The 22,300-nt window shown below is 33.4% G+C and overlaps 1 protein-coding gene across 1 annotated transcript; it reads right to left on the bottom strand.

Annotated features, from left to right (window-relative positions):
- Positions 1-2,776: 2,776 nt before the first annotated feature.
- LOC112290984 (uncharacterized) lies at positions 2,777-4,635 on the bottom strand. The gene is made up of 2 exons (XM_024537889.3): positions 3,588-4,635; positions 2,777-3,458 (listed from the first exon to the last, which is right to left on the bottom strand). The coding sequence occupies exons 1-2, from the start codon at positions 4,541-4,543 to the stop codon at positions 3,125-3,127; spliced, it is 1,290 nt and encodes a 429-aa protein (XP_024393657.1). The 5' UTR covers positions 4,544-4,635; the 3' UTR covers positions 2,777-3,124.
- Positions 4,636-22,300: the final 17,665 nt, after the last annotated feature.

Here is a 22,300-nt window from a genome sequence, read left to right as displayed (position 1 = left end):
TAAATTGTATTATTAATAGATTGTGATGTTGAAATTGATTTGATGTTAAAAGAATTATATATATAAAAAAATTAGCCTATTACTATTGAATATGGATAGATGATATTATCAACAAATAATTCAAAAGAAGATTTCTATGAAGCTTGTGTAAAATATCAATGGAATGATAGGAGATATTATTTATAAACAAAATTTTTGTATATAAGATATGTTTACATATTTTTGTATTTTAAGACAACCATATATTATTGCTACATAAATGAGATGTACCCTTAATTTAATAAAGTTCCAAATATTTAATTTGAAGAAAGTTATAAAGACTTTAACAATGATCAAATAATAGACTAGTATTTTTGTCCTAATATAAGACACTATCAATGGTTGAAAGAACCTATCAACTACTTTTTAAAGAAAATAAACATCAAAATATATAACAAATATAATTTATTACATCTTAGACTTTCTTAATATGTGATCATTATTTCTTGTGGAACTAGTGCTTAAAAAGAGAGGTAATGTCATAGATATAACTAACACTAGAAATTACCTAAATAAGATGAATTAAGTAGAAGTAAGTAGAAGTAAATAAATGATGATAATATCTTATGTACAAGCTTCTTAGAAGCTTTGTAGATACAAATTTGGCTTTATATGTGTCTACATGTGATTAACACATTGAAAATTTGGCCTGCAAATTGGCCACATGTTGCACATGTTGGCTACTTATTATACAAGTTGGCTATATAGTGCACCTACATAAAACTTGTCTTGCAAGTTAGACATATATTTTTTAAGTTGGGTGTGTGTCAAAGGTCTTAAAGAAAGTTGCCATGTAGCTTATATTTAAATAGTGTACATAGAGAAAAAAGTGAGGCCTTGTTCACTTTTATTCACTCCTATCTCTTTTCTAGTTTAATTTCAAAAGTCTTTAGTTTTTTTAATTTTTCATATTAGTCATTCAAGTTTCTTCTTGAATATGTATAATTACTTTTTCTTTTGTTTAGTCATCTCTCTCTAATATACATCTTACTTGTTTGTGTACAATCTTTGAATTCTTGTTCTTGGTACTATACCATCGCTTGTAAGATATTTATAATTTTATTATATTTTTTTTAAGATGCCTTTAATTCGTATTAAATTTCTCAAATAACATAGGAAACTATAGTACTTTTATTGTTAAAAATAATCTATTTTATGCATAATACAATTATAAATAAAATAAATACTACATGTTCTTACTTCTTTTGAAATATCCTATCTTATAAAATACTTTATTTTTGTGTAATATTATAATTTTATAGTTTTTTTGATTAATCAAAGAAATTATATGATGCTAACAAATACAACTATGTATAAATTATTGCCAATAATTCTATTTACCACAAAAAAATATAACTTAAATATAGCAGAAAAATACAAATAAGAAACACCACGAAAATTATAAAATTACATAGGTTCTAGAACAACAAAAGTAGTAACATTGCTACAAGATTAGAAGGCCAAAATAAAATAATATTTGGAACTAGAGCAAAAATGATTAATTTAATAGATGAAAGTCCTAAAAAGCATAACAATACAAAATTCATAAATCTATTTTGAAAAAAGCTAAAATTCTATTAGAGTAGAGATAAGTTTTTTAATAACTACAAAATATACTCATCTATCTGATTTTTACTATAAATGATTTATATGTTTTTTTAAAGATAGAATCCATAATTTTTAGATTAATTTTTTGATTAATTTTTCCTCCTATTCCACTAAAAGTTGTATTCTCCAGTAGTCTCTAATTAGCATCTTTATTCTTTGCTAAACTTCCATTTATCTATTCTTCTATTCTAACATCCCTTAATAACAGAATATTATAAATAAACCCATTGGAGAATACAACTTTTAGAAAAAGAGAAGAAAAATGGAATATATTTCTTAAAGAATGTTAATTTAACTCATCAAGAATGGACTTGAGAATAATTCATCCCACCATGAATTGCACTTCAAAGTTCTCTTCTCGCTGCAATAAAAATTAATTTGTTCATGCATAAAGTTAAGTAAAAGATAATGAAGGCAAGTGAAAACATTCACACAAAAGAATTTAAGAAACGAAGGAGCATGAAACAGTGCGTGATGCCTTGGCAAGAGCTGCGAGACCTTCCTTCACAGTTCGCGTAACAAATCTGTGAATGGTGTTTGCAACGCATGACAGCAGCTTGATCAGCGTCGTCTAGTTTGGAGGATTGGCCACAGTGATCAAGGATCAGCACTGCAGCAATTGTGCAGCTTGTCTGGTGAGGGATTGTGTCCAGTGCACATTATGGCAGCAGGTTCTGTTATAATGAAAGTAGACACAGCTAGAGAGACGGAGCATGGGGTATGCAAACAGTTAGATTTGAGAAGCATTATGGCACAAATGTTTTACATTTAAAGCATTTCGTCTATTTTGAATCAGACTGATGGAGCGTACGAATCGAAATTAGTTCGGAAGTATGAGAAGTTGTGGATCATGGGTTTAGAGAACGTAGATTCTCAATGAGCCTGTGAAAACAAGTGACTTCTGCAAGTAGTATGTGAAATCCTTTCGATTTGACTCTCACTCGGACATCCACTGAGTATGAAAGTTACATCAAATAGCCAACAAATGACTCGGAATGACAAATGATTCATTCACTCCTTCACAACCCCTTCAATTTCTTCACTTGAGACTTCGCAAGACAACAATGAAGACATACCATCACAACACGGGGCAGCGAAGTGCAACGTCCAGAACATTATGAGGCCGTCGAAGCAGGAGATTCGATTGTTATTAGAGCACGAATGCATAAAATTTTCAAACCTGGACGAGCCTAAGCATTATCACCCGTGCGGCCTACAGACCCTGCATCCTGGTACAAACAAAAGCTCAATGTTGAGGAAGTTTTAGAGGAGATCACACCCGCCCAACGACTGGTGCAGTAGCAATAACCGACACAGTTACACACACGTCGAGTCGTAACTAAATAAGTGTGAGCCACGACGGGATCCATCTCCGAAGTCACCAATTCCTAGTACTATTCATTGCATGCACTTAGGCAAATGATAGGAGAAGATGAGGATCAGATTATGGGGGTAGAGGAGGAGGAAGCCGCAGCTCCTAGTTCATGCACTCGTTGGGTCCATACGCATGGTTTTTGTTCAAGAATTTCTGCGCTTGAACGCCAGCCGCAGTCCGGGAAGCCAGTGCACCGAGAAACTGATCAATCACAGCGTCGTGGCGGTCTCCATAGTTCGGCATGATGTAGGAGTTGAGAAGAGCTGCGGTTCCATGGCTCAGGAGCTGGCTGTACCCATCGGAACGGTTATCATACAAAGCCTGAAACAGTGTGGTGGTTCCATACACCTCACCGGCTTTCGTTCCGAATGCCTGGGCGACTTGGGTGTTGACGTTAAAAAACGAGGGCCATTGCTTGGTGTGCTCCGCCCAATACCTAAAACCACAAAAATGTGGTGTTTCATGAGCTTCTTCATGCAATCTCAAACCGAAAAAGCGAAGGTTTCAGAGTATTGCTGTCAAGAGAAACACGTAAAAAGAGCATTTAGAGAGTGGAGAGGCTTACATGTGGCTGCAGCCATGGCCTCCTCCAGCGACTAGCTGTTTCGCATTACCTGCGGCAAGGACGGGGGTTGTGCGGCCGTAAGTAGCAGTGGGATCGTTAGTGGCCTCGCTATTGTCGAACTGAAACTGCGAGTAAACATTCTCATCGGCTTGGTTGTCGGCTTGGAACTTGTTGTCACCGAAACTCGACGGCGTCGTGGACTCGGGCTTGGCGAACCTAAACGCGAAGTCGGGGTCGCTTGAAGGAGAGTAGAACTGGCTGGAGCCGGAGCGCTCGGAATGCTCACTGCCAGAGGCGTGATCCTCCCCCGGCACTTGCGTCTTGTGAACGTTAGTGAACCGCACTTCATTCGAGGCAAAAGGGTTGAACCTCCCGGAATTGGTTTCCTGGTTGCGCCCGTTGATCATCTCGTACGAAGAGGGGTATCTGTTGCTGACATCAGAGCCTTTGTACTCAGGAAGTACAGTCTTGAAGACCGCCTTCGTCGATGGAGTGTTTTCGAAGCTACTAACTTCCTGCGTTCCCTGCCGGACATTAAACTCGAATTGCGAGTCTCCATAGTACGTCTCATGGCTGGACGATTGGTCGTCTGACCGAGACGACCAATAGGTCGCATCCGGCACCGTGTACAAGCTGTTGTGGTCATTCCTCGCAAACGCGTCGTGCGCATTGTCTACGTGAGCTGGAGATGCCTCGTTCACGGGCGTCTCCTTGAACTTGAAGTCAGGGTAGTTATTGGGCTTGAACTCCTTTGTTGAGGCTTCTTCATTGTGAGCATCAAGCTGCGAGGATTGGAAGTTGTTTGGCTTCTCGTCAGCGGTAGACACAACCGGCGACTCGTGAAACTCGAAATTGGGATAATTGTTCGGCTTCACTTCTTTCACATCTGCAACCGCTACAGCCGAGACTATGCACAACCCTAGCAACGCCACTACCAACATCCTCCTAGACGCCATTGCTCTCAAGTTACACAAGCTTAAACTACCCCCTGGAAACCTCCGAAGAAAACCAGCGATTCGTCTGCAGGTTCACACACACACATCAATTCAAGAAGAAAAACAACTGATCGCCTTCCGGGTGACTGGTACAAATACTGCAACGGACCTCCAATCACGCAAGTCCGGATGCAATGACAGCACTACATTAACGGAGTGATGTTTGACCGTCCACGCGATGAAAGTGATGAGTGAAACAAACTGATTCGTACACCATCGATTGCGTAGGTGAAGCCCATCGCCCGGCGCTGTGGACAAGGGAGCAGTCACGGAGGATGCGAGACGCGCGGAGGGGAGGATAGCAATAAATCTCACGTCAGGTCCCCTACAGAACAGTTCACAGACCTGAGCTGTAGTTAGCCATGCTTTTACACCCTTCTACCACGCCAGCGAGCTCTCGATTGCAGAGCGATTTGTTTCTTTCCTTCTGCCCGGTGCGTAAAAATAATCAATGTACTTCTGCGGGCAATCTCCGAAATGTATGCTTTTTCTCTTCAAAAATCTAGTTTCACTAAATGAGATATGCAGGAGGGTTCCGATTCCCACTGTCGTCTAGGAATCAGAATCGTAGCTTGTTGACATTGTGTTTCATTAGGGTGTGGACAGACGTTTTACATACTCAAAATGACTGGGTACTCATGTCACCAGTTGAACAATAAATCCGGTCACTGAAATACATTACACGAAACGCCTCGGATTTCAATTCGAAAGACTTCAACTAAAACGTTAAACGCTTAGTTAACGCAATCTCTTCAGAGTGCAAGCGTGATCAGCAAAATACATTTTTAAGCAGTTAGGAGGGGCATTGAATTGTGTGGAGGAAATTCCACTAGGGTTTTAAATGTTGATGGCTACTGAAGCTGGCAGCTGGTTTGACAGAAGCTCTGAGTTTCTCCATTTAAGCCTCCACTAGTCTTTGGACGGTGTTGCTTCGTGTGACATGGGACATAGATTTTGCTTTTCACTCTTGCATATACTTAAAATATGCTCCTGTGTTTCAAAAAAACATCAAACGTGCACGGTAAGAGAGAGCATCCTCACTCATGCCTCACGGTAAAGAGACCTGGGCCCACCTTTTTGGTGATTATTTGTGGTGAGACAAAAACGAAGATTGGAGGATGGGATTTTGTGTCGCTCCCCTCAAACACGCCTAATCTAATATATCCACTACTAAATCTGGCGGGCCCTGCATGGAATTTTCAGAGCGGAGGGGCAATCGGTAACGCTAATTTTGGTTCGGATCATTTGGAGTAGCCCGGTGGAGAGGATCATTATGCTTGTGGGGCTCCGAAGATCTGAGTAGCCAGGAAAACATCCAAGTGGGAAAAAAAAATATATATATTGAGATCGCGCTGAATAGAAACTGATGAGGAACACGTTAAAAGAGCCTGGATTATTCAAGTGGAAGCTGGTGGATTCGGCATCAATTCTGAAGTTCGACTAGAAGGGGGGATTTGTCACTCACGGGTGGCGAACTTCAGACATTCCAAACTAAATGTGTCACCGATTCTAAAGGTGGGCAAAGCAGATGAAATGATTGAGAGTCATCAGGTGATGACCAATTGAATGTTTTACTGTTTAAACTTAGTACAATGTAATGCAAAGTGGGGTACAATTCGTCGCTCTCTTCTTCTTTTTTTTATCTCTACTATCTATCTTTTTCTTCCTTTATTTCCCTGGATTATGTCCATTACTAAGCCAATCTGCTCATTCAAAGCAGCAGTGCAGATCATAGCTCGCAATCTGTCTGCAACAGTATACCCCCACATTCCAGCAACCGCCAGCATTTACAACTCAGCTATTTCTCACCTATATAGAAGAAGTCGGTTCTCAAGAATGAACAGGAAACCATTAGAATCATGCATGAGAGGGGTAGTGCATTCGTATTTCAATCCTTGGCGTGTGATCAGTACGTGTATTTCTGCGCAAGAGTATGATCAGCAGGTACCACAGGAAGTGAGATAGAGAAAGAGAATGAGCGGAAGAGTATGATCCTGCAACAGTCCCCTAACAAAACCTTTTTTCTTTCTTTCTTTCTGACAAATCAGACATAGCTCAATAATGCTTCTGGCATCAGGTGGCAGCACTACCGTCGTCAGTGTCAGACCTGTCATGTCCACATGAAAGCTCAACAACTGCCGGGCCTGCTGCTACACCTGCCACACCTGCCACCCCTGCAGCGGCAGGCCTGCATCCAACAACACCCATTCTATCCAAGTGGAGTAGGGGGATTGAATACGGATCCAGAAGCTTCAGGATGGTGTAGCGTATAGTCACCTCACACCTAACTACCGTGCCTAATACCACCCCCACATGAGAGGTCGCCGAGCACTAGACAACAATCAACGAAAAACCATTCTACGGAAACCCACTGCTTGAGTGAGTTTTCTGTAGCGCAACAGAAGGAGATCCATCGATCGAACAATGCATCCATCCATCATGAGGAGGGGCCACTCACTGCATGTGGCCGGCCATCGCTGACCCCCTTTAGCTCCACAATTTTCCACTCTCCGGCGCCAGAAAATACTGATAATGTCGATCGATCCAGTTTCCTGACTCCTCGAACACTCCCGGAATCCAATACCCGACCCAGGTCCTCATGTTTTCTCGGTAATCGAACTCGCTTGTCAGGTCATGGAAGGGATTGCAATTTTCTTCTCAACAGTTTTTTTTTTTTTTTTTTTTTTTTTTTCTCTCTATTTTTCGAAGTTTTCCCTATCTTAGGTTGGTTGTTTTCACCTGCTGTTTGTTGCTACGCTCTCACGAGGCTTCCGTCGTTTTCACTGCTGTCATGCCTGTCCCCGTTGCCGTCCCACGCACAACAACAACAACAACAACAGAGACCCTGACCCCTCCTCCACCGCCTCCTCCTCTCCTGATCCGCATTCAGTTGATTAAACTCCCGTTTTCCTCCTCCTCCTCCTCCTCCTCTCCTGATCCACATTCGGTTGATTAAACTTCCGTTTGTCCTCCTCCTCCGCCTCCTCCCTTTCTTTCATAACCAATTGCATACTGAAACCTCGCAATTGCACAGCTGGCACTGCATTTGTTGTGGCTTCCGCAACATCCAATCAGCCATTCATTCATCCTGCCTGCCTGCTTGTTTGCTTGCTTGTCTGACTTTATCAGATGTGTTAGCTAGCAACCATGCAGCAGCCATGCAACCAAGCATTTCCTTCTTCTGGGTGGATTGGGTGCTTTGAAAGCTACCCATGGCTCCGTCGTCATGGTGCCGCCGAGAGTTTCTGAAGCACATGTTTCGTTTTGTGCACCACATTTCCTGCTTTTTCTACACACTTGGGTGTGATGCATTTGGGATCATCTCCCAAACAAGAGAGAGAGAGTGTGTGTGTGTGTGTGTGTGTTAGTTCTGACATTGGTTTGGGGGGTTAAAAGTGCTTAATGGAATAAACGAAAACCATTCAGAAATCAACAAGGCAAAAAAAAAAAACAAAAAAAACAAAAAAAACAAAAACAAACAAACAAACAAACAAACACACACACACACACACATATATATATATATATATATATATATGTATGTACATACATACATCCACATGTGATAATAGAATTATTGTGCATGAGAGGGAGTGAGAAATGGAATTATTGTGACATTTTTTGGACTGGTTTTGCTCTCAATCTTCTTCTTAGCTGTCCTGTAGAATTGGCTTTTTGTCCAGAGTATTGAGAGCTTTGTATTAAGAGTTTACATTTCTGCAGGGCTGGGGACGTGGACACCTGATTTCCAACTTTCCCAATTTATTTTGCGTTTTGACTGGTGAAATGGCCACTGCTATTATTGTTATTCTATCAGTTAACAGAAGTAAGAAAACCAAGTTTTGTGTGCTCTTAGGCCTTTCCAATATGTACTGAAGTCGACACAAATCTTTTTTGGCTCATGGGTTAGGATCAAATGGTGCAAATATATGGATATAAATGGATGGTGGAATTGATGCAAAAATGTATGTAAAGTTGAATAGTTTTATATTTATAATCCATGTATTGACAATTTTCAACTTGTGGATTTCAAATTTCAAATAATTGCAATAAAACATAATCATTTTTTTTTTCTTAGAAATTGTTTGCTAAATCTGATTTACTATCATATAGTCTTAACTTAAATATTACACACAACACTCCTCTTTCTTTGTCAACACATACTTTCAGTAAATCTAAACAAGTAATCTAGCTTCAATAATCTACATAGAGTTTTAAAAAATAAAGTTAATAAAAAAAAAAATACTATTACAAAATATAAAAAAATTGCTTTAAAATTCCAACTAAAATGTGTTTAATTTTTACTGTAAAGCTTTAAAACAATAAATAAAAATACAATCTTCCAGATGTGAACAGTGTTATAAGAATTTTATAGTTTCTCAAAATAAACGTAAAAATAAAAATCTTGTGTAAGAAAAAGTAGAGGATCATAGACAAAACAATAAGTTTTATTAAATCTACTCTAACCTTCAACTGCAACTTGACTTATGGTAACTTCAAATTTTATATTTACAAAGACGACAACACCTTCACTACCATATGAAGTTTGAAATTGGCACTATGAGAAAATTTTAATTCAAATTGGATGGTTTTCAAAATAAGATTTGGTGTTTGACTCATGATAGTAATTTTTGTGTTTGGTCATTTGTAACAAAAAGGTACTTATATTTTTTGAACGTATTTCTATAAAAATAAAATAAAAAGTATGAAATCTTTATCAAAAACTGTATTACAATTTAATTTTTAATTTTATTAAATGAGTAGGTATGAATTACAATCAAATTTTGACCTTGGACCTTTAGAATCAGCATCTTTTGTACCAATTTCACACACAAGCTTTTCCTGTTTCTTTTGCACAATTAGTCTGAATATTCTAAACCATGTGACTACAATCTTGACATTCACATACACTATTAAATTGATAGCAGACATTGTGATTTAGTAGGCTATATATTATAAAGAATTTTATAGCCTGTTAAAATTCTTCTAAGCATTTAACATATGTTTTACTTGCCAAATGGGTTTTCTTTTCTAATTTATAATTAATATAACAGAATGAATAAAAATAAATAAAATAAAATTGTATTTTCCATCTTTTTTTATTTTATATAAAAATAAACAAACGATTTGTAAAACAAATCAGATTCAAATTTCATTTTTTGTGTCTAATTAGAATAAATTGAACAATAGAATTTAAACAAGTTTTATAATGATGAAATTTTTATTGATTTTTTTTTTCTTGGACTAAAATAAAATTACTAGAATCCATTACATGGCTTTGAAAGAATTATATGGTCTTTATTTTTACCATTATTGTTATTTTTAAATTTTACATTTTTACATTGAATAGTATTATGAATATTTTTGTTGATACATATTAATCATTCTTTTGGACTTCTGTCTATGTACCATTGAAAAATAATTATTATCATAGTTAGAAACTTATTCATGTGATTTTTAAGTTTATAGTTAATAAATCTAAAATAATTTGTATCCACAATGATGGCATTCTTAATTTTACAAAAATAAAATTATATTTTTATTTTATGTTAAAAAGTAGAAAGAATTAAAATCTTTAATACAAACATACTCTAAAAAATATTTTCAAGGTTTTGTTCTTTATTTCATTTCTTTAGAAAAAAGATGTAATTTTTTATCTATGTTTTTAATATATATATATTATTAATTCAAAATTCTTATTCAATAATGCTTGTCCAAAATCACAAAACCATGTTTCAAATTGCAATGCATTTGATATGTATTCATCTTAAGATTTTTTTATTTATAACTAATCTTAAAATGAATTTTTTATATTAAAATGCTCTCAAATTACTTAAAAGAGTTGTCTTTTGTGAAACTAAGATCTTTATCACACTTCATTTAAAGTATCAAGGACATGAATCTCAACAATAAAATCCTAAAAACACTCCTATATTACTAAAGAAGAATTTATATCACTTAAATTAATATAGTATTAGAACTATAATAACTATTGCCAAAGATAAGAAGAGTAGAGATTCTTGAAATTAAACTAAGAACAAGAAAGACATTAATAAGAGTGAAGAAGGCTTTATTTTTGGTTTCATATATACTATTTAACTAGGAGCTATACAAGGACTTTCTATAGGATCTCTGACATGTCTCCAACTTGCAAAAAAAAAAAATACATGTCTAACTTACAAAAAAAAATTCATATATGTATGCTTCATAGTTAGCTTGTACTATAAGCTATATATATATATATATATATATATATATATATATATAATACATGGCTAATTTTTTGGCCAAGTTTCTAATCTATCAATCAACTACAAACATGTATAAAATTAAATGCATGTTTATAAAGCTTTTAAGAAGCTTTGTTATAAGATAATATTAAATTTATCTACATTTATCTTCTACTTAATACTTCTTATTGAGATAAATATACATATCTATGATATTATCCTTTCTTCTAGGAATAAGTTCCAAAAGGAGTGACAATCGTATATTGAAGAAGTATAAGATGAGACATATTATATTTGATACATACTCTGATCTTTATTTTCTTTAAAAATTATTAACCATTCATCTCAGCCATCAATAATGTTGCATATCTAGGCAAGAAGACTATCTTGATATTTGATCATTGTTAAAGACTTTGTAACTCTTTTCAAATAAAATAATTTGTAAATTATTAGAAATGGTTTCTACCTTTAATAATATCACCAAGCATAGGAAGCCTCATCTAAGATTGTGATATCAAATATGTTATATTTTACTATCTATTAGAAGAAGAACATGTCATTCTTTAAGGTCTTCACCTCTATTATATTGTCATGAAGGTTGTGACAATTGTAATGTCTGATTTGATAATTCTAGAAATAAAATTTCTTGACTTGGATCCACTAGTAATTGATTTAACAAATTTTTAGTACCACAAATATATAGGAATTACAAAAAAAGATAGAAGATAGAATGCAATCTTCTTTAAATCTTATTTCTTTGATAACAAAGATTTAATATCTTATATCTTGATTTTGATGGATGTTGTTATTGAAAAGCATCAACCTTCTTTGTTGCATTTTCAAGATTCTTAGCTAGTTCTCATGTGCATGTACTAATATCATATAGGTACTAATGTAAAAGATATTTTAATCTATTTTGGTACTGCCTTGAATCTAAATCTTCTTTGATATCATATTCTTGATTATTTTCTATTTTTATAGAATAAAATGGCATTTATCTTTTTTTTGATATATCTGTTATCTTATATACCTCAAGTTCAAGAAGAAATATGTGAAATGTAGGATGGATCTTCATAGACCACTCCAATAGTTGAAATTGATAAGTAATTGGATTAATTTGTTTATATTTAGAAAATGGTCAAAATTTACAATTGCTACAAGAGCAGACAATCTTGATATTACAATAAAGTAACCATTTTTTTTTGCTAACATGGAATTGAGGTTGTTCCTTGCAATAGACATCCATGTCAAGTTTTTATTATTCTTAAGTTTCTTTTAGTTGTGCTTTCATTGTTATATGTAGTTCAAAAAAATGATTTGCCAAATATTTTGTCATAGGATAATCAACTTTTGAAAAAATAAATTAAAAAAAATAAATTTTAGGTAATAATCATAATTAAAAAATATGTATTTATTAAATAAACAAATATACTATATTATTATAAGCAAATTCTAGCAATGAAAAAAAAAATTTGATCATCTTATTGGTAATTGATGATATACCTTAAATACTATTCTAAAACTTGATTCACTTGCTTCATTTGTCTATTAGTTTGAAGATAGAAGCCAGAGATCTTTTTATGTCTACTTTAAAAATCTTTAAAAAAAATTCAAAATCTTGATATAAATTAAATTTTTTTATTTAATATGATATCTTTTGGCAATCCATAAAAGCGATAGATGTTGTTAACAAAAAGCTTGGATATTTTTTTACATGTAATAGATTTTATATAAGGTTTAAAATGTGATAAATTCTATAGAAACAAAAGACCATGATTTCTTTGGAATAGGTAATGGTTAAAAAAGTTTGTAAGGTCGATAGCGAGGAATTTTAAATCTTAAAAAAAATTCACATAAATGTACAAATTCTTTACTGCCTTCTACATTTGACACCACCAAAAATCTATAGAGATTAATTTTAAAGTCTTGTTGTATCCAAAATATCCTATTGCTAAAAAGTCATGACAAGCTTAAAGAATACATAATTGTGCTTCATCTTCTAAATATTTAAGTAACCCTTAAAATAAAGTAGATTATTTTTCAATTCAAACTTAGAAGTATCATAAGACTTAGAAGAATTATTCTTAATAGCATAAATAAAAAGATGAAAAGACATACTTGATTGAATTTTCTTGAGAAATATTGAAGCATTAGTCAATGTTGATTTTATTGCTCAAAAATGAAATTACTTTGACTTTAAGAGGATTTTTTTTTCTTGATCAAAAGTAATTTTTTTAATGCAAGATAAGAATATCTAAAAAGAGTACCTAAAAATAATTTTTATTTTTTAAATTAATAAATAATCTTGAAATCAAATTTTAATAAAAATATATTCTAATTGGCTTGGAAAAAATTCAAAATATTTACTAATATAAAATACTTGAGATTCTTATGATTTGTATATACAATAATTGAAATAGAAGTGCATTCTAGATAATGATGCTATTATTGAAATGAATCCTTAATTGCAAAAAGCTCTTTATTATGAATGTCATACTTGATCTTGATTATTAAAAATTTCTTAGAATAGAAAGGTATTAGGTGGAATTTTTCATCTCCTTATATTTATAATAATATTACATTTAAAGTAAAGTTTTATGCATCTATTTCCATAAAGAATGCTTTGGAGAAATTAACACAATATAAGATTGATACAAAAATAAATCTTGTCTTTAAAGCTTCAAATGATGTTTCAACTTCTTTACTCCATTTAAGTTTGTCTTTACAATTAAAATATATAAATAAAGCTAAAACTTTAGAATTTTTTTTGATGAAGATCTAGTAGTAATTGAAAAATTTAAAAAAACATTGAATATTTTTTATTATTTTTGGTACCTTCTAATCTATATTAGTTTAAATTATCTTATGATCTATTATAAGATGATCATTTAAAATAATATATCTTAAAAAGTTAACTTGAATAATATAAAATACATAATTTTTTTTTATCTTGGCATATAATTATGCATCTTTTAGTTTTTACAATACACAATAAATATGAAATTCATCTTCTTTTGTATTATTAGAGTAGATTAAAATATTGTATAAATAATAGATGACAAAATTATCAAGAAATTCTCAAAAAATATCATTCATTGAATATTAGAAAGCAAATAATATATTTGTGAGTCCAAAAAATATGACATTATATTCAAAATGTCGAGATTTGGTTTGAAATGCAATCTTTCATTTATCTCCTTCTTTGATGTATATCAAATTGTATGCTCTTTGTAGATTTATTTTTGTATAGATCTTTGCTTGATTGAGTTGATGAAAAAATCTTGAAATCAAAGATAAAAGATACATATTCTTGATGGTAATCTTATCAAGTCCTTGATAATTCATATGTATTAATAAAAAAAAAAATTATTTTTTTATTTTTTATTTTTTACAAATAAAATATATTTTTTAATTAAAATATAGAATAAAAAATGAAATACTTAACCAAATTTTTATCAATGTATTTTTTAAGTATAGACTACTAACTCTATGATAAGCTATAGATTGCTTCCAATGATAATTGAGATTCTTCTTAAAGATCAACAGAAGAATCATAAGAACAATACTTTGGAAGAATATTTGTATTTTTTTTCTCAAAAATGTACTAATAATCTTGATATTGGCTTAAATTATAGCTTAAAGACTTTGCACCATCAAAAATAGATGTAACATATATATAAAAAAAATATGATTTTCTTTTACAACATACATGAAAGTTCTTACACCTCACAATACAAGTTTGGTTATATTTGATTTATAGGTTTTTACTCAACTAATAAAATTTTGGATTAAATAATGAAAAAATCAAGGTTATGAAAAATCTAGTTTGTTTGAGGATTATATTTTTTTAACCACAATATTCTTTAAATGATAGGGTTAGAAGGAGATTTAATGATATTAAATATTACTAAGCTATTATAATCTTTAGTTGCTACGTTGTCGTATTACATGCTTTCCTGCTCGAGAACGTGCCAGGCATCTGGCTGTAGAAGGTAGTATGGAGATTTGCTAATATTCAAGCAGTCTATTGGTTTTTGATTATTGGAATATAAACGACTGCAAAAATATACCGTAAATCTATACGGATGTCTTTCGACTGCTCGCCGAAATCTTTTTTGCCCCAGCCGATAGGTCTCTAGACGTTATTGAGAACCCCGAACAACCCGATCTGTTAATCTCCGATACCGCTTTATACTCACGACCTTGTATCCACTGACTGTCTTGTTAGATTAACCCAATAAATTTCATTCACTCCGCATACTCAATCCTATAGACACCCTTTTAATTCTTCAATCACAGACGTAACTTCGATTTCACAAAACAGTCAAGAGTAATCACACCCACTTCATTAAAAATCCCAATTCACTAGTACAACACTCACTTCAGCAACGATTGCCTCAGTCTTTCCAAAATCCTATGAAGAAAAAAAACCCCAATTCTCTGTCTTTTTTCCCCCCTCCCAAAGCATGAAGCTAGCTGTCCGACCCCTAAAACCTTATTCTCTCCCCTCTTCCATTTCTTAACCTATCCTCCCCTTTAACCCTAATTCTCTCCTCTTTCAAATCCTAGCCTCTGAATTTCTTCAATCTTCCGTCTTAGATTCGGAATTAGCTCCGACATCATAGCTTTCTCTTCCGTTTTTACCTTTAAGAGATCCTTTTATCGAAAGGACGTTCCCAGAACGGCACAAAAGACGGAACAGCTTGAAACGGAATCGGAGCCCCGTAATCGGGACCACATTGAGTCGCCCGACCAATTCAGGTCTCATATTGGCTAAGAGGCCCGTAGTAAGACTTGAATGTTCCTGTAATTGGACCGCATTGGGTTGCCCGACCAAGTCAGGTCTCATATTAGATAAGAGGCCCATAATAGGACCTGGATTGGATGTCTTGAAATTGGATCCAATTGGCTCTTCGAACGAGGCTCACCCATCGTTGAATTGGTCCTTTTCCTTTCTGCTAACTCCCGTTATTGGAATCGAATGGAGCATTTTAGTATGCCTCGGCTGACTGTAATGGAATGACTGAACTTGGCCTCTTAGTATTTGCACTGGAATTGGTCGTTACTTCCAATATTCGAGGTAACTGAACATTAATAAAAGTCCACTTTCTTTATATTTTCATGGTATACTCGTGTTACAACACCACAACGTTTAACAGAATAATTTCATGAATAACATTTCTAAAGAATAACAAATAATTTTCTTTGATTTTTACATGCATAAATTTATTTTTTTAATTAAAGATATATCTTATTTTTTTGACAAAGTCTCTAACTATAAAAATAAGTTCAGGCTCTTCAATCTAACAAAGCAAAAACTTTGTAATTTTTTGGTCCTAAATAAACTTCTATTATAAAATAAGGTAGCAAATTTGATGAGAGAATAGAACCTTTACTAAATATTGCATAATTTTTCATTTATACTCTCTCTATTATAGCTAAAGAAACTTGTTTTCGAACACATCATCTTTTTTGGCAGCCATGTTCCTCATTTTGTAATTATACTATTTCTTTGAGCAATGTTGAGTAGTGTGCTTAGGTTCTCTACAATATAAGTATAATAATTTTTAACCAAGTCAAATATTTTTTTGCTCAATATAAGATTTGAAACCATGTCAATTTGCATAGGTTCCAATCTTAATAAATAAGTTTTTAAAAACTTAGAAATTAACGCTATGACTTTACTTCTACCTCTTCAATTAAATCTTTGCTCTTAGCATCTTTCAAAGAATTGATTATTATATGCAATGGCTTGAGTAATGAATTATTTTAATAAAAAAATAAACATCATCAATAGTAAATCTTTAATATTATCTTATAATTCATATAAAAATTGATTGATAAGAGCTTTATCATTCCAATCTATGTCATAAGTGAGGTTTTGGAATTCAACAACATGTATGGTGGTTGAATGCATTCTTGATAATAAAGATATAAATTTGGTCTCTACTATCTTTTTTTGATCATTTTTTCCAAAAATAGCTATAAATACCACTAAAAATGAATATAAATCATAAGAGAGATGTGAATCTTTTTTTATCAGAAATATAAACTAAGAGAGAGCACACTTAAAAAAAAATGTATTTGTAAATACAACTTGGATAAATACATCAAGATATTAGATAGGATGTAACTTTAGATAGAACTTTACTTGTAAAAATCTTCAAAACTTTGATTTTATTCCATAGAACTTTTTTGGCATACTTATCTTTGCTTCATTCATACTTGTAATAGCAAGACTTATTGGATTTAGTTGTGAATTGAACCTACTTACTTCTTTCAATTACACAAATTTTTGATATAGATTTTAAATTTTATTATTAATTTCTTTCATAGGCTTTGGATGACTACCCCTATATTTGACATTATAAATACATAAAAAAATTCATCTTAAGAATATTAACAAGCTTATGAAGATTGTAATAGTTATAAATTTATTCTTTTTCATTCCAAAAATAGCAAATATAATTTTTTTTTCATAAATAATTCAAATAAATCTAAAAATAAAATTAGAAGAGAGTAATCCATAGCTTCTAATATCAAATAAAAACTTCCACAAAGACAAGTAGTCCATTCTCTTTAAGGATAAAATTAGTGTAAAAAAATCAAAAATTAATTTAAAAGTGGATAATCGTCAACCTTCAAAATACAATAATAGGAGAAGAATAATCCACTCACTTCTACAACAAAATAAGAGTAAATGAGTTAGCACTCTTATCAAATTATCAAAGATACGAAACTCAACAATGAAATTCTTAAAATATTCTTTTGTCACTCAAGAAGAATATATCACTTAAAGTAGTATTGTCAAGGACAAGAACTCGATGAAAAAGTAATCCAGATAAATGAGCCTTCACTCAAAGAAAGGTAACAAAATATAAATAAATAAGTATGTATATTGAAAGAGAAATTGGAATGGCTATTGCCAAAAGACAAGAAAACTAGAGACCCTTGAAACTAGACTAGAAGCAAAAAAGGAGTTGACAAGATTGAAGAAGGCTTCACTCTTGTCTCTATATATACTACCAAACTAAAGGCTATGTGGCGACATTCTATAGGACCTCCAATATGTGTTGACTTTGTAGGATACATGCCTTGACTTACAAGGCAAGTTTTTCTATATGTGGGCCACATAGTTAGCTTGGTCTTCAAGCTAACAACATGTGTGGCACATGGCCAACTTGTTGACCACGTTTCTAATCCAAAAAGTCAATTAAAGACACCTATGAAGTCAAAGTATCATCTATGAAGCTTCTAGGAAGCTTCCAGATCAAATACTATAGAATTAACTTACTTTTACCTACTTTTATTTATTTCTACATATTTGTATATGTAATTATGAGTATGTCCGTGATATTACCCCCCCTTCTAGAGGCGAGTTCCATGAAAAGCGGTCATCATACATTGAAGAAATCTATGATGAGACGAATTGTATTTGCTATATACTCTGATCTTTGTTCTCTTCGAAGATGATTGATAGGGCCTCTTAACCATCAGTAGTGTCCCATACCAGGGTGCGGAAGACCACCCAATTATTTGATCATTGTTGAGGCCTTCATAACTTCCTTCGAATAGAACATTTGGAACACCATCAGGAGTTGTTCTTACCTCTAACAAAATCAACAAACATCGGGAATCCCTTCCCATGTTGTGATACAAAACGAGTTGTATCTCGTCATCTATTCGAGGAAGAACATGTCGTTCTTGAAGATCTTCATCTCAATTGTGTCGTCTTAAAGGTTGTGACAATCGTAATGTCTCGTCCGACACGTCAGCAAATGAAGGCTCTTTAGTCAAATCCGTTGATTGTTGGTTTTCCATCTCCTGAACGTCACAGCTACAAAAAAGCTACGAACAAGGATTGAAAGTAGAATGTTATCTTGCCTAGATGTTGTTTCTTTTATAAAGAAGGTTTTTATCTTAATTTTGATAGATGTCATCGATGAAAAACCTCCATCGCCTTTGTTGCATTTGCAAGATTCTTTACTTGCTCCCATGTGCATTCACTAATATCATATCCGTACCAATGGACAAGATATTCCAATTTATTTCGACGCCGCCTTAAATCTAAGACTTTTTCTACTTCAAACTCTTCATTATTGTCCACTTCTATAGGAGGAGGTGGAGCTTGTCATCTTCTTGATATGTCCACTATCTTGTATGGTTCAAGAACAGACACGTAGAATACTGGATGGATTTTCATTGACTTCGGTAGATGTAAACGATATGCAACTGGATTGATTTGTATAGAAATAGAAAATGGTCCCAGCCTTCGATAGTCCAACTTGTCATAAGGACGAGTGGTCTTGATATTGTGACGAAGTAGCCATACCTTATCACCCAAGAGGAATGGTGGTTGTTCCTTTCGATAGACATCCGCATTGATCTTTTGTTGTTCTTGAGCCTCTTTTAACTGCACTTTCATCATTGCATGTAGCTCTGACAAATAAGTCGCCAAATCTTTCATAGCAGGATTATCAACTTTTGAAAAGTCAAAAGTATCAAGTCATGGATGATAACCATAATTAGTAAAGAAAGGTGTTCATTTTGTAGAAAAATGTATTGTATTATTGTAAGCAAACTCTGCCAATGGCAAGAAAGTTGCCAAATCATCTTGTTGGCAGTTAATGGTACATCTTAAATATTGCTCCAAAACTTGATTAACACGCTCCGTTTGTCCATCAGTTTGAGGATGGAATGCCGAAGATAGTTTTATATCCACTTTTAGAATCTTGAAAAGAGTCTGCCAAAATCTTGATACAAATTAAGTTCTCGTATCTGATATAATATTCTTTGATAATCCATGATAGCGATAGATATTGTCAAGAAAGAGCTTAGCTATTTCTTCACTTGTGATAGATTTTGTACATGGTACAAAATGTACCATCTTGGTAAAATGATCTACTATCACGAATATAGAATCATAAGAACCTGAGATTGGAAGATCCATGATGAAGTCCATAGAAACAGAAGACCATGGTTGTTCTGGAATAGATAATTAGTAAAGCAGTCCAAAAGATCGATGACGAGGAGTTTTTGATCTTGAGCAAACATCACATGATTGTACAAAATCTTTGACTGCCTTCCACATTTGGAGCCACCAAAAATCCTTAGATATCAACTCCAAAGTCTTGTTGTATCCAAAATGTCATGCTTTTGGAAAGTCGTGACGAGCTTGAAGAATATGTAAACATGTTTCTCCTTTTGGAACAAATAGGTGTCCTTCAAAATAGAGTAGGTTGTTCTTGAATTCAAATTTAGAAGGATCATGAGATTTAGAAGAATTATTCTTGATATCATGAACAAGAGGGTCTGAAGACATACTTAATTGGAATTGCTTAAGAAAAGTTAAATCAACAGTCAATGTTGATTTTATTGCTCAAAGATGACATTGCTCCGGCTTCAAGAAAACCGTTCTTTGTTGCTCAAAAGCTGTTATTTGTTCTTTTGGTGCAAGATAAGAACGTCTAGACAAGGCATTGGATAAACCTTGTTGCTTCCCTGGTTGATAAGTGATGACAAACTCGAATCTTGATAAAGACATGCTCCAACGAGCTTAGCGATGATTTAATACATGTGCTGACATAAAATATTCGAGGTTCTTGTGATCCATATACACGGTGACTGGATTGGAAGCGCCTTCTAGATAATGATGCCATTCTTGAAAAGAATCCATAATTGCAAGAAGTTCCTTGTCATGGATCTCATAATTGATTTCTGCTGCTGAGAATTTTCTTGAATGAAAGGCTACTGAATGAAGTTTGTCATCTATTCCCATTTGTGATAAAACCGCACTAAGAGCAAAGTCCGATGCATCTGTTTCCATAAAGAATGCTTTGGAAAAATCAACACGATACAAGATTGGTGCAGAAATAAATGTTGTCTTTAAAGTTTCAAAAGCAACTTTTGTTTCTTGATTCCATTGGAGTTTATCTTTACAAGTCAAACGTGTAAGTGGAGCTGCAACTCGAGAGAAGTCTTTGATGAAGATCCGATAGTAGTTGGTAAATTCCAAAAAGCATTGAACATCTCTTACCGTTTTTGGGATCTTCCAATCTATAATAGTTTGAACTTTCTTAGGATCCATCATAAGTCCATCATTTGAAATGATGTAACCTAAGAAATCGACTTGAGTAGTGTGGAATACACACTTTTCTATCTTGGCATAGAGTCCTGCATCTCTTAATTTTTGTAATACATGACGAACATAAAATTCATGTTCTTTTCGATTCTTAGAATAGATCAAGATATCGTTTAGATAACAGACCACAAAATCGTCCAAAAACTCTTGAAAAACATCATTTATTAGATGTTGAAAAGCTATTGGTGCATTTGTAAGTCCAAAAAGCATGACGTTGTATTCAAAATGTCCATACCTAGTTCGAAACGCAGTCTTCCATTCATCCCTTTCTTTGATGAATACTAGATTGTATATTCCCCGAAGATCTATTTTTGTATAGATCTTAGCTTGATTCAACTGATCAAGAAGTCCAGATAGTAAAGGTAGTGGATACCTATTCTTGATGATAATCTTGTTGAGTCCTCGATAATCAACACACATCCGCAATGATCAATCTTTTTTCTTCACAAATAGAATTGGAGCTCCTGTCGGAGATTTAGAATGGCATATGAAATTCTTGGCTAGATTTTCTTCAATATACTCCTTGAGTTCAGTCAACTCATTTTGTGATAAGCTGTAGATTGGTCCGAATGGCAGTTGTGCTCCTTCTTGAAGGTCAATTGAACAATCATAGGGACGATGTTCCGGGAGTGTATCCGCATTCTTTTTTTCGAATACATCTTGAAATTCTTGATATTGGCTTGGAATGCCACTTGAAGTCTTTTCACTAGTAGGAAAAAGTGTGGCCTAAATTATATATGGTGATTCTTTCATGGCAGCATGCAAAAAAGCTTTTGCACCTATAAATATGGGTTTAATTGAACTGGACTTATGACTCTCTACTTGATTAACTACACTGTTAGTTATACTTTTAGAAAAAGTAAGAGTTCGAGAAATCCAATCTATTTGAAGGTTGTATTTTCCTAACCACGATAAACCTAAAATGACTAGATTAGAAGGAGATCTAATGATATTAAATACTACAAAACTATTATGACCATTGATTATTACTTCTATAGGAAGGGTTCCGTGAGTAATATCTCCAGAAGATAATAGATGACCATCTATGACTTCTACATGAATAGGTTTATTTTGCATTACTAAAGATATGCTATGTCTTTTAGTAAATTCTTCATCTAAAAAATATGCTGAGGCTCCCAAATCTAATAAGACAGAGAATTTGTAATATTTTGGTCCTAAAATAATATTTAATGTAAAATAAGGAGAGGGCTCTGAGGAGAGAATATGGCCTTTACTAGATGTTTTGCAAGGTTCCAGCCGCACGGTTCCCTATTGTAGCTGGACAAACTCGTTTTCCAACATATTGTCTTCTTTCATAGCCATACTCCTCATTTTGTGATTGCATCA

Source organism: Physcomitrium patens, chromosome 1, assembly GCF_059467195.1.
Source record: "Physcomitrium patens ecotype Gransden chromosome 1, ASM5946719v1, whole genome shotgun sequence".
NCBI classification, from domain to species: domain Eukaryota; kingdom Viridiplantae; phylum Streptophyta; class Bryopsida; order Funariales; family Funariaceae; genus Physcomitrium; species Physcomitrium patens.
The sequence above is the reverse complement of the archived record's forward strand: the minus strand, read 5'-3'. Positions and strand labels throughout refer to the sequence as shown.